The sequence below is a fragment of the Ranitomeya variabilis genome, chromosome 2, assembly GCF_051348905.1.
Source record: "Ranitomeya variabilis isolate aRanVar5 chromosome 2, aRanVar5.hap1, whole genome shotgun sequence".
Classification (NCBI taxonomy): Eukaryota; Metazoa; Chordata; class Amphibia; order Anura; family Dendrobatidae; genus Ranitomeya; species Ranitomeya variabilis.
The window spans coordinates 236,117,807-236,131,619 of record NC_135233.1 but is presented as its reverse complement, the minus strand read 5'-3'; the positions used below and the strand labels follow the sequence as shown (position 1 = coordinate 236,131,619).

General features: G+C 48.3%; 1 protein-coding gene across 3 annotated transcripts; it reads right to left on the bottom strand.

The window, feature by feature from the left end:
• Window positions 1–119: 119 nt before the first annotated feature.
• On the bottom strand, window positions 120–4,436 carry WDR13 (WD repeat domain 13). Of its 3 annotated transcripts, none has more exons than XM_077284117.1 (10): window positions 4,298–4,436; window positions 3,886–3,971; window positions 3,577–3,814; window positions 3,212–3,321; window positions 3,016–3,146; window positions 2,618–2,925; window positions 2,297–2,477; window positions 1,447–1,588; window positions 1,012–1,130; window positions 120–428 (listed from the first exon to the last, which is right to left on the bottom strand). In XM_077284117.1, exons 2-10 carry the CDS (start codon window positions 3,924–3,926, stop codon window positions 244–246), a joined length of 1,455 nt encoding a protein of 484 aa, XP_077140232.1. In that variant the 5' UTR covers window positions 3,927–3,971; window positions 4,298–4,436; the 3' UTR covers window positions 120–243. The 3 variants fall into 3 exon arrangements, with proteins under 3 accessions (XP_077140232.1, XP_077140234.1, XP_077140233.1); XM_077284119.1 differs by having other exon boundaries at window positions 4,333–4,353; XM_077284118.1 differs by having other exon boundaries at window positions 4,268–4,334.
• Between the last annotated feature and the right edge of the window lie 9,377 nt (window positions 4,437–13,813).

The following is a 13,813-nucleotide window of genomic DNA, read 5'->3' as shown; positions in this document are numbered from 1 at the left end:
CATTCAGCTGAAAAGGACACTTGTGAGGTTGATATTGCACCTCCCTATTGTCCTTTTAAGCTGGATGCCAATACTATATACAAATATTCTCATCTAATCCTAAACACTATATGAAAGGAATGGTTTCATATTATTTTATTAGATAGGAAAGGTACTGAAAATATAAATAGGAGGGTAGATGCAATGAAGTGGGACATTGCACATGGTTATTCGGGGGCTGCCTTAAATGGAGGTGACACGGATTCACTTCTGCTCTCTTCTCCAGATGATAACCATCCCCTTCGCGTCACTGGAGGCCAGGAGGCTTTCATCGCAGTTGAAGCTGACACCTAGAACAGCGGCGCTGTGTCCTTGGAGCTTGTTCACAATGGCCTTGGTGGCCCGTTCCACATCAAAAAAGTAAACGCACATATCTTCACTGCCAGTCACTGCCAAGGGGAAATACAATGACTAGTCAATGTAAGACTTAGCTAGTGACTTATATTACATAAGTATGGAACCAAAATATTTCCCAAAACCTGCACTTTCAAGACCAAACTGTATATGGCTGTTCCGAGCTAATGAATAGGGATGAGCGAATGTGCTCGGATAAGGAGTTGTCTAAGCATGCTTGTGTGCTGAGTGTCTTCGGTAGGATCGAATATTATGTTCCGAGCCCCCACAGCTCATGTCTATCGGCTGTTTAACATCTGCAACACATGAAGGGATTGTCTAACAAACAGGCCATCCTGCATATGTTGCAGCTGTCGAACGGCCATTAGACAGGCGCCGTGGGGGCTCGAACATATTTTTTTAGCATACCGAAGACAGGCGGTTAGCACCCAAGCATGCTGAGATAACTCCTTAGTCGACCACGTTCGCTCATCACTACTAATAAAGTCTTAGGCAGGGAAGATGCGGGATGATACAACCTTATTATAGGTTTCCATTCTGCGGTCACAGCAGTGGCAGGTGGTATACAAACTGAGAACAGATACAAGGCAGACATTGCATGCTCGGATATATACGCACCGACACAGGCTCCCTGCCTGAAGGACATGAGTGGACAGAAAATACTTCCGATGGCGTGACTGGCCTGCTGGATCTGAAACGTTCGCTTCAACTGCAGCGTTCCCTCATTGTCCACAACCCTAGAAATGCAAACTGCCACATCAGAAGGTTTACAGTGTTGTGACATATTGAATGAATTGTAGATGTAGCAGGGCTGGAGTTGTCATTCATTCTTTGCACAGATGCAGTGGTTGCCCTGCCAAGTGTCCTGGTTCCTAATGTTTAGTAGGTAGGTGAGGGACTGCATCTGTCAGACATTTATAGCATGTCGTAAGGTAGGAATGCAGACTTTAAATGAAGACCGTGAAGGTATTGATTGGCAGCAAGCAGAGACCTTGTGAATGGGGAAATAAACCCATTTGACAGTACATAATCACTCTTCATTCATATCCGTACCTGTACAGCAGCAGCTTATTGATACAGGCGTTCACCAACAAAGAAGGATCCCGGGCCTCACGACTGATCCACGACCGAGCAGAGATGCTTGTGATGGCGCTGCCTTCTGATACCACAAGGCGCTTGGCTTTGGTCAGTTTGCCTTCATGACACAAGGATAGGACACAGTTATGATATGCAGGCTACAGGAAGCTCTCCTAAATTCGGAAGGAACCAGCATGTAGCAGGTCCAGTCTGCTTACACGCCACATTGTGGAACATGCTATAATCCTACAATGGGGGTGGGGAACCTCCAACCCTCCCCACCGGGCGATTTACAGCCCTCGATGACCTTAAATCCAAATGGCCCTTGGCAGAAAAAAGATTCCTCACCGCTGCCCTACAATGTTGGAAGACATCTATCAAAGTTGAGCACAAAGATTCACAGGACACTGATCCAGCAGCCATGACGGTAGTCCATGGCCATCAGACCAAAGCACTGCCAGCTTCCTACCTGGAGCATCCTGTTACCTCTTCTGGTTAGTAAACCCTGTGACGCCATTACACTATAACCCATGCTGGAACAGGAACTTGCTAAACTTTTTGCTCAACTGATTTGGCCACCTTTAGCCTGCAGACCACGGCCACAAGGATCTGCAAATGGAAATCCTGCTGGACTGTTTATTAGTAGCCAATAACAAATTGCATTAACAGCTCAGGAGTGGGGAAGAAAAACATTTACTGTCCCTTAATAAGCAGTCCTATACACATGGCTCAGAGTATGCACACATTGCAGTTCCAGGCATTTGTTATGTGGGTTTGTGACATGGGCCCAGATGGGACCAAAGGTGGCATCTCTGATCCCACTCACCTGTGGCCATATCAAACAGGAAGGAGAAGATACTCCCACGGTCGTCACCTGCCCACAGGATGCGCCCAGCAGAGTCAAAAGACAAGGAAAGGACGCGGCCGGTCAGTTTGCTGCTGCCGCCCTTCACCTTCTTGCCAGTGGAAATGTTCACAACGTGGATATTGTGTTTGCTGTTACCGACCTAGTAAATAACAATACCAGTGCTAAACGTTACACGTACCCCCAGATGCCCTAATACTGTGGGCTCTGAGACTACAACTCCCAGCATGGAGACGGGTTCTTCCTATGTACACGTGGCAGTACACAGAGGATTGCACTCACCACAGTGAGATTGTTATTGATGGGCTGGAACGTGCAGCACAGCATCTGGGCCGAGTCTGGGTCTGGAATCTGTCGGATGCTGCGGCCATCATGGGTGTTCCAGATGCGCATGCTGCCATCCAGAGAGGTGGAGACGATGATGTCGTTGGATAAGGACCAGGCAAAGTCACTGACTGGACCTTTGTGCCCGCGTAGAGTCTGTAGGACGGTTGGGGGAGTGGGAATCAGCTGGCACACAGATATGGTGCCATCTAGGGAGCAGCAGGCCAGGAGGTGCTTGTCGTCATTGGCAAATTGTATCTTGGGGACTAGGAGGGTAAAAATGAAGACATCTGACAACTATATTCCCCCGCTCTTACTGCACGTGTCAGATATTCACTTCTAGGTCGTTTACTTACCAGCCTGATCCACGTGTTGGTCGAATATGTGGTACATTCCAGCGAATGCGTAGTTCTCACTCAGAGTGGTGTCACCAGCCATCGCCCTGCTGGCTTCAGCCAGAGGAGTGGGCACCACGCTGCCAGGAGCCCTGTGGGTGAGGCACAGTGTCACCTCCGGCCTGTGCCCAGCGATCTCTCCCTATGTAGGTCTCACCTTTCTTCTTGTGCCACGCGGTTCATCTGTGCCTGCAGTTGGTAGGAGCCTCGGCTTACTGATCGCCTGTGACCTCGTGGCCCCTGGGACCGCGGATCTTCTTCCAAGTCCTAAAGGTATAACACAATCAGTGAGTGCACTCCTCATCGTGGCCGGGGGATGGGCACTGCCACTCCATTCACACTGGGGATTTTGGCACCCACTGGTAGGACATGTATCTCATCTGCCCTGTGGATACAGGATTCATTCATTTAGTGGGAGAATCCACTCCAGGGGCCAGTTTAACCATTTGGATGCTGCTGTCAATCAGTGACTTAAGTGCTAATAACTGCGTGTGTAGCCCTCGTTGCCCTGTTGGGGCTCACCTCCATGCGGTCCAGGGTGGTGCGAGAGCTGCGGATGCTGTTGCTATGTGCCCGGAAGCTGCTCTGCTCAGACAGGGGTCCGTACCGCTGGGCAAGAAGTTGGCTCCGAAGCTTCAGGTACTGTCGGCGCAGCTGCGGCTCAAACCCGGCCTTGGCATTCTCCCGCAGGAGCTGGCTGCGTCTCCGGATGTACTGGGTGCGGAACTGCGGGTGCGCGGGGGTGCGGTAGGCGTTATACCTGCGGAGAGTCGTGAGGTTACCGTCAGTGGACACTGACGTGCGTACACACACTGTCGGTGCGGCCTGTACCTTGCATCAACTGCCAGAACCTGTTGCCAGACAGCAGCCATTCCACGCACGCGGCAGGTCCCTCAGCGCCAACGGACGGAGAGATCCTGAGAGGAGAGGACCATGAGATTAATATTAACACCGAGCACAGACATTATTAATCTATCCCTGCTTGCTGGCAGTGAATGGAGGAACGCCGGCTCCTGGCACAGACACCTAGGTTCAGCTCATTAGGAAGAGATGGCAGCGCCCTGCATCAGTCACCACTCATGTATGCGGCCCACGGAAGTGACTGCAGGACACCACACCACCTACATGGCAGCCTGAGGTGAGTGATGGCTCACGACGCCTGCGCATTCCTGGGTACAGAGCCAGCAACGCTGCGACTGCGCCGCACACTGACCTACACACAGCACAGACACCGGCACACTACCTGCTCCGCCGGAAGACCCATCCGCCCTGACCCACCGGTGACGTCAGCAGCACGACCTGTACCTCCCATTGGTCCTCAGGCTGTCAAACGTTCCACCAATCAAGAAACATCTTCCTGAGTTTCCACCAATAGCTATGAGGAGTAGGCGGGATATTCGGCAGAACACTAGGATGAGGGTGTGTGGTGTATTTGTGTCGTCACATCAGGGACCATCATGTATGTATGTTGCAGTCTGGGGGTTTACGGTAAAAGACGTTTGTTGTCCATGCTCTGTAACGTCCTGCACCACACATTGCCTGCTCCATAGGTGCCATTCACACTCCCACCCCCACATGTGCCAGTCATTACCCCCCAGGTGTGTGATCATTGCCATCACAAGTGCCAGCCGTTGCCTTTATAAGTGCTAGCCATTAATAATAATAATAGTAATTTTTATTTATATAGCGCCAACATATTCCGCAGCGCTTTACAACTTATAGAGGGGACTTGTACAGACAATAGACATTACAGCATAACAGAAATCACAGTTCAAAATAGATACCAGGAGGAATGAGGGCCCTGCTCGCAAGCTTACAACCTATGAGGAAAAGGGGAGACACGAGAGGTGGATGGTAACAATTGCTTCTGTTATTTGGACCAGCCATAGTGTAAGGCTCGGGTGTTCATGTAAAGCTGCATGAACCAGTTAACTGCCTAAGTATGTAGCAGTACAGACACAGAGGGCTATTAACTGCATAAAGTGTATGAGAACTGATGAGAGGAACCGGATTATGTTTTTTTTATTTATTTTTTTTAATAGGCCACACAGGGATAGGTAGGTTAATGCGTTGAGGCGGTAGGCCAGTCTGAACAAATGCGTTTTTAGGGCACGCTTAAAACTGTGGGGATTGGGGATTAATCGTATTAACCTAGGTAGTGCATTCCAAAGAATCGGCGCAGCACGTGTAAAGTCTTGGAGACGGGAATGGGAGGTTCTGATTATTGAGGATGCTAACCTGAGGTCATTAGCGGAGCGGAGGGCACGGGTAGGGTGGTAGACTGAGACCAGAGAGGAGATGTAGGCTGGTGCTGAGCCATGGAGTGCTTTGTGGATGAGGGTAGTAGTTTTGTACTGGATTCTGGAGTGGATGGGTAGCCAGTGTAATGACTGGCACAAAGTAGAGGCATCGGTGTAACGGTTGGTGAGGAATATGATCCTGGCAGCAGCATTCAGGACAGATTGGAGCGGGGAGAGTTTGGTAAGAGGGAGGCCGATTAGTAGAGAGTTACAATAGTCCAGACGGGAATGAATAAGTGAGACAGTAAGGCTGGAGTCACACTTGGCATAAGACAATACGCCACGTATTATGCGTCCGTACTACGGCCGTAATACGGAGAAATTTTCCCAAAATATTGATCCGTAGGCAGGGTGTGTCAGCGTATTTTGCGCATGGCATCCTCCGTATGTAATCCGTATGGCATCCGTACTGCGAGATTTTCGCGCAGGCTTGCAAAACCGACATCTAATGGATTTATGTGCTCAAATGTTAGGGAAAACATATATACAGTATATATATATATATGTCATTGAGACACATATATATATATATTCTGTATTTAGATTTCATTCAGCGCGATATCTGTGAACAGCCGGTAATTCAATTGCCGGCTTTTCATTTCTCCTGCACAAACCCGACAGGATATGAGACATGGTTTACATACAGTAAACCATCTCATATCCCCATTTTTTTTGCATATTCCACACTACTAATGTTAGTAGTGTGTATGTGCAAAATTTCAGCGCTGTAGCTGCTAAAATAAAGGGTTAAATGGCGGAAAAAATTGGCGTGGGCTCCCGCGCAATTTTCTCCGCCAGAGTGGTAAAGCCAGTGACTGAGGGCAGATATTAATAGCCAGGAGAGGGTCCATGGTTATTGCCCCCCCCCCCCCCCCCCCCCCCGTGGCTAAAAACATCTGCCCCCAGCCACCCCAGAAAAGGCACATCTGGAAGATGCGCCTATTCTGGCACTTGGCCACTCTCTTCCCACTCCCTGTAGCGGTGGGATATGGGGTAATGAAGGGTTAATGCCACCTTGCTATTGTAAGGTGACATTAAGCCAGATTAATAATGGAGAGGCGTCAATTATGACACCTATCCATTATTAATCCAATTGTATGAAAGGGTTAAAAAACACACACACACATGATTTAAAAGTATTTTAATGCAATAAACAGCGGTTGTTTTAATAATTTATTGCTCTCTCAATCCATCAGCAACACCCTCGCTTGGAAAAATAATAAACACACAAGATACATACCTTCTGATCCGATCGCGTTCTGCCTGCTTCTAGCCTCCCATGGAGGCTATAGAAGCATGGCAAAAGTAAAAAAAAAAAAGTAAAAAACAATGTGAAAAAAATAAAAAAAATATAAAAGTTTAAATCACCCCCCTTTCGCCCCAATCAAAATAAATCAATAAAAAAAAAACCCAACCTACACATATTTGGTATTGCCGCGTTCAGAATCGCCCGATCTCTCAATAAAAAAAAGCATTAACCTGATCGCTAAACGGCGTAATGAGAAAAAAAATCGAAACGCCAGATTTACGTTTTTTTGGTCGCCACGACATTGCATTAAAATGCAATAACGGGCGATCAAAAGAACGTATCTGCACCAAAATGCTATCATTAAAAATGCCAGCTCTGCACGCAAAAAATAAGCCCTCACCTGACCCCAGATCACGAAAAATGGAGACGCTACGAGTATCGGAAAATGGCGCAATTTTGTTTTGTTTTGTTTTTTGCAAAGTTTGGAATTTTTTTTCACCACTTAGGTGAAAAATAACCTAGTCATGTTAGGTGTCTATGAACTCGTACTGACCTGGAGAATCATAATGGCAGGTCAGTTTTAGCATTTAGTGAACCTAGCAAAATAGGCAAGCAAAAAACAAGTGTGGGATTGCACTTTTTTTGCAATTTCACTGCACTTGGAATTTTTTTCCCGTTTTCTAGTACACGACATGGTAAAACCAATGATGTCGTTCAAAAGTACAACTCGTCCCGCAAAAAATAAGCCCTCACATGGCCAAATTGACGGAAAAATAAAAAAGTTATGGCTCTGGGAAGGAGGGGAGTGAAAAACGAAAACGGAAAAACGGAAAAAGCTCCGGGGGTGAAGGGGTTAACCCTTCATTATCCCATATCCCACCGTTACAGGGAGTGGGAAGAGAGTGGCCAAGTGCCAGAATAGGCGCATCTTCCAGATGTGCCTTTTCTGGGGTGGCTGGGGGCAGATGTTTTTAGCCACGGGGGGGCCAATAACCATGGACCCTCTCCTGGCTATTAATATCTGCCCTCAGTCACTGGCTTTACCATTCTGGCGGAGAAAATTGCGCTGGAGCCCACACCAATTTTTTCCGCCATTTAACCCTTTATTTTAGCAGCTACAGCGCTGAAATTTTGCACATACACACTACTAACATTAGTAGTGTGGAATATGCAAAAAAAATGGGGATATGAGATGGTTTACTGTATGTAAACCATGTCTCATATCCTGTCGGGTTTGTGCAGGAGAAATGAAAAGCCGGCAATTGAATTACCGACTTTTCACTAACACCGCTGCGTATTTCTCGCAAGTCACACTGATGGTCCGTGTGGAATCCGTATTTTTCTCGCCCCCATAGACTTTCATTGGCGATTTTTTTTGCGCAATACGCTGACAAACGCAGCATGCTGCGATTTTGTACGGCCGTAGAAAGCCGTATATTACGGATCCGTAATATACGGCTAATAGGAGCAGCCCCATTGAGAATAATTGTGCCGTATGTAATGCGAGTTTTACGGACGTAGTTTCTGCGCTCTTACGTCCGTAAAACACGCATGTGTGACCCCGGCCTAAGAGTTTTTGCAGAGTCGAAAGTAAGAAAAGGGCGAATTCTAGAAACGTTTTGCCCCATGTGCCAGTCTTTGTCCCAAATACCAGTCATTACCTGCACGTGTGCCAGCCATTGCCCTTATAAGTACCAGTCATTGCCCCAAGTGCCAGTCATTGTCCCCACATGTGCCAGTCATTGCCCCAAGTGCCAGTTATTTCCCCCACATGTACCAGTCATTACCCCCACGTGTGCCAGCCATTACCCTTATAAGAACCAGTCATTGCCCCAAGTGCCAGTCATTGCCCCAAGTGCCAGTCATTGTCCCCACTTGTACCAATCATCGCTCCCACATGTGCCAGTCATTGCCCCAAGTGCCAGTCATTGTCCCCACTTGTACCAATCATTGTCCCCACTTGTACCCAGTCATTGCCCCCACATGTGCCAGTCATTGCCCACACAAATGCCAGCGATTGCCCTAATAAGTATCAGTCATTGCCCCAAGTGCCAGTGATTGCCCCCACATGTGCCAGTCATTGCTGCCACAAGTGACAGTCACACCCCAATATGTACCAATCAAATATCTCTAAATGCCAGTCACCGTGCTGCCACAAGCTCTACAGACAGCTCCTTCATGTGTCAGAGTCACTTCTCAAATTTTTGGCCCTCACAAGTCCCAGCCGTAGATGTACATCTGCCATGCTGCCGCAGTGACCATTGGGAAGAGCTGGATTGTAGCTGTTTGCATCACTCTAGTCTGGCAGAGGGGAAAAAAGTGATACCAGCAGTAATAGTGGGTTTATGATGATTCTCCTGGGCCCCAATATAAAGTCTACAACGTGGCCCCCAACTATCAGGGGTCTATAATATTGGTCTTCTCATATAGGCCAAGAGACTTTTTGTGCCTCCCTGGGCTCCGGGTGTGACATCAGCCCCCCATTCACTATAGATGTGCCCCCTCTCACTATAGATGTTCCCCTCACTCACTATAGATGTGCCCCCTCTCACTATAGATGTTCATCTCACTCACTATAGATGTGCCCCCCTCACTCACTATAGATGCGCCCCTCTCTCACTATAGATGTGCCCCATCACTCACTATAGATGTGCCCCCTCACTCACTATAGATGTGCCCCCCACTCACTATAGATGTGCCCCCCACTCACTATAGATGTGCGCCCTCACTCACTGTAGATGTGTCCCCTCACCATAGATGTGCCCCCCACTCACTGTAGATGTGTCCCCTCACTATAGATGTGCCCCCTCACTCACTATAGATGTGCCCCTCACTCACTATAGATGTGCCGCCTCACTCACTATAGATGTGCCCCTCAGGCCTCAGTCACTATAGATGTGCCCCCACTCACTATAGATGTGCCCCCTCTCACTATAGATGTTCCCCTCACTCACTATAGATGTGCCCCTCACTCACTATAGATGTGCCGCTTCACACACTATAGATGTGCCCCTCAGGCCTCAGTCACTATAGATGTGCCCCCACTCACTATAGATGTGCCCCCACTCACTATAGATGTGCCCCCTCTCACTATAGATGTGCCCCTCACTCACTATAGATGTGCCCCTCACTCACTATAGATGTGCCCCTCACTCACTATAGATGTGCCCCTCACTCACTATAGATGTGCCCCCTCTCACTATAGATGTGCCCCCTCTCACTATAGATGTGCCCCCTCACTCACTATAGATGTGCCCGCCCCACTCACTCACTATTGATGTGCCCCCTCTCACTATAGATGTGCCCCCTCTCACTATAGATGTGCCCCTTACTCACTATAGATGTGCCCCTCACTCACTGTAGATGTGCCCCCTCTCACTATAGATGTTCCCCTCACTCACTATAGATGTTCCCCTCACTCACTAGAGATGTTCCCCTCACTCACTATAGATGTTCCCCTCACTCACTATAGCTGTTCTCCCTCACTCACTATAGATGTGCCCCTCACTCACTATAGATGCGCCCCCTCACTCACTATAGATGCGCCCCCTCACTCACTATAGATGAGCCCCCTCACTCACTATAGATGTGCCCCCTCACTCACTATAGATGTGCCCCCTCACTCACTATAGATGTGCCCCCTCACTCACTATAGATGTGCCCCCTCTCACTATAGATGTGCCCCCTCACTCACTATAGATGAGCCCCCTCACTCACTATAGATGTGCCCCCTCACTCACTATAGATGTGCCCCCTCTCACTATACAGGTCCTTCTCAAAAAATTAGCATATAGTGTTAAATTTCATTATTTACCATAATGTAATGATTACAATTAAACTTTCATATACTATAGATTCATTATCCACCAACTGAAATTTGTCAGGTCTTTTATTGTTTTAATACTGATGATTTTGGCATACAACTCCTGATAACCCAAAAAACCTGTCTCAATAAATTAGCATATCAAGAAAAGGTTCTCTAAACGACCTATTACCCTAATCTTCTGAATCAACTAATTAACTCTAAACACATGCAAAAGATACCTGAGGCTTTTAAAAACTCCCTGCCTGGTTCATTACTCAAAACCCCCATCATGGGTAAGACTAGCGACCTGACAGATGTCAAGAAGGCCATCATTGACACCCTCAAGCAAGAGGGTAAGACCCAGAAAGAAATTTCTCAACAAATAGGCTGTTCCCAGAGTGCTGTATCAAGGCACCTCAATGGTAAGTCTGTTGGAAGGAAACAATGTGGCAGAAAACGCTGTACAACGAGAAGAGGTGACCGGACCCTGAGGAAGATTGTGGAGAAGGACCGATTCCAGACCTTGGGGAACCTGAGGAAGCAGTGGACTGAGTCTGGTGTGGAAACATCCAGAGCCACCGTGCACAGGCGTGTGCAGGAAATGGGCTACAGGTGCCGCATTCCCCAGGTAAAGCCACTTTTGAACCATAAACAGCGGCACTGGACTGTTGCTAAGTGGTCCCAAGTACTTTTTTCTGATGAAAGCAAATTTTGCATGTCATTCGGAAATCAAGGTGCCAGAGTCTGGAGGAAGACTGGGGAGAAGGAAATGCCAAAATGCCTGAAGTCCAGTGTCAAGTACCCACAGTCAGTGATGGTGTGGGGTGCCATGTCAGCTGCTGGTGTTGGTCCACTGTGTTTCATCAAGGGCAGGGTCAATGCAGCTAGCTATCAGGAGATTTTGGAGCACTTCATGCTTCCATCGGCTGAAATGCTTTATGGAGATGAAGATTTCATTTCTCAGCACGACCTGGCACCTGCTCACAGTGCCAAAACCACTGGTAAATGGTTTACTGACCATGGTATTACTGTGCTCAATTGGCCTGCCAACTCTCCTGACCTGAACCCCATAGAGAATCTGTGGGATATTGTGAAGAGAAAGTTGAGAGACGCAAGACCCAACACTCTGGATGAGCTTAAGGCCGCTATTGAAGCATCCTGGGCCTCCATAACATCTCAGCAGTGTCACAGGCTGATTGCCTCCATGCCACGCCGCATTGAAGCAGTCATTTCTGCCAAAGGATTCCCGACCAAGTATTGAGTGCATAACTGAACATTATTATTTGATGTTTTTTTTGTTTGGTATTAAAAAACACTTTTATTTGATTGGTCGGGTGAAATATGCTAATTTATTGAGACAGGTTTTTTGGGTTATCAGGAGTTGTATGCCAAAATCATCAGTATTAAAACAATAAAAGACCTGACAAATTTCAGTTGGTGGATAATGAATCTATAGTATATGAAAGTTTAATTGTAATCATTACATTATGGTAAATAATGAAATTTAACACTATATGCTAATTTTTTGAGAAGGACCTGTAGATGTGCCCCCTCACTCACTATAGATGTGCCCCCTCTCACTATAGATGTGCCCCCTCACTCACTAGAGATGCGCCCCCTCACTCACTATAGATGCGCCCCCTCACTCACTATAGATGCGCCCCCTCACTCACTATAGATGCGCCCCTCACTCACTATAGATGTGCCCCCTCACTCACTATAGATGTGCCCCCTCACTCACTATAGCTGTTCTCCCTCACTCACTATAGATGTGCCCCCTCTCACTATAGATGTGCCCCCTCACTCACTATAGATGCGGCCCCTCACTCACTGTAGATGCGCCCCCTCACTCACTGTAGATGCGCCCCCTCACTCACTAGAGATGCGCCCCCTCACTCACTAGAGATGCGCCCCCTCACTCACTATAGATGCGCCCCCTCACTCACTATAGATGCGCCCCCTCACTCACTATAAATGCGCCCCCTCACTCACTATAGATGCGCCCCTCACTCACTATAGATGTGCCCCCTCACTCACTATAGATGTGCCCCCTCACTCACTATAGCTGTTCTCCCTCACTCACTATAGATGTGCCCCCTCACTCACTATAGATGTGCCCCCTCACTCACTATAGATGTGCCCCCTCACTCACTATAGATGTGCCCCTCACTCACTAGATGCACCCCCTCACTCACTATAGATGCGCCCCCTCACTCACTGTAGATGCGCCCCCTCACTCACTAGAGATGCGCCCCCTCACTCACTATAGATGCGCCCCCTCACTCACTATAGATGCGCCCCCTCACTCACTATAGATGCGCCCCCTCACTCACTATAGATGCGCCCCCTCACTCACTATAGATGTGCCCCCTCACTCCCTATAGCTGTTCTCCCTCACTCACTATAGATGTGCCCCCTCACTCACTATAGATGTGCCCCCTCTCACTATAGATGTGCCCCCTCACTCACTATAGATGTGCCCCCTCACTCACTATAGATGTGCCCCCTCACTCACTATAGATGTGCCCCTCACTCACTGTAGATGCGCCCCCTCACTCACTGTAGATGCGCCCCCTCATTTACTGTAGATGCGCCCCCTCACTCACTATAGATGTGCCCCTCACTCACTATAGATGTTCCCCTCACTCACTATAGATGTGCCCCCTCACTCACTATAGATGTGCCCCCTCACTCACTATAGATGTGCCCCCTCACTCACTATAGATGAGCCCCCTCACTCACTATAGATGAGCCCCCTCACTCACTATAGATGTGCCCCCTCACTCACTATAGATGTGCCCCCTCACTCACTATAGATGAGCCCCCTCACTCACTATAGATGAGCCCCTCACTCACTATAGATGTGCCCCCTCACTCACTATAGATGAGCCCCCTCACTCACTATAGTTGAGCCCCCTCACTCACTATAGATGTGCCCCCTCTCACTATAGATGAGCCCCCTCTCACTATAGATGAGCCCCCTCACTCACTATAGATGAGCCCCCTCACTCACTATAGATGTGCCCCTCACTCACTATAGATGTTCCCCCTCACTCACTATAGATGCGCCCCCGCACTCACTATAGATGCTCCCCTCACTCACTATAGATGCGCCCCCTCACTCACTATAGATGCGCCCCCTCACTCACTATAGATGCGCCCCCTCACTCACTATAGATGAGCCCCCTCACTCACTATAGATGAGCCCCCTCACTCACTATAGCTGTTCCCCCTCACTCACTATAGATGAGCCCCCTCACTCACTATAGATGGTCCCCCTCACTCACTATAGATGGTCCCCCTCACTCACTATAGATGAGCCCCCCTCACTCACTATAGATGGTCCCCCTCACTCACTATAGATGTGCCCCTCACTCACTATAGATGTTCCCCTCACTCACTATA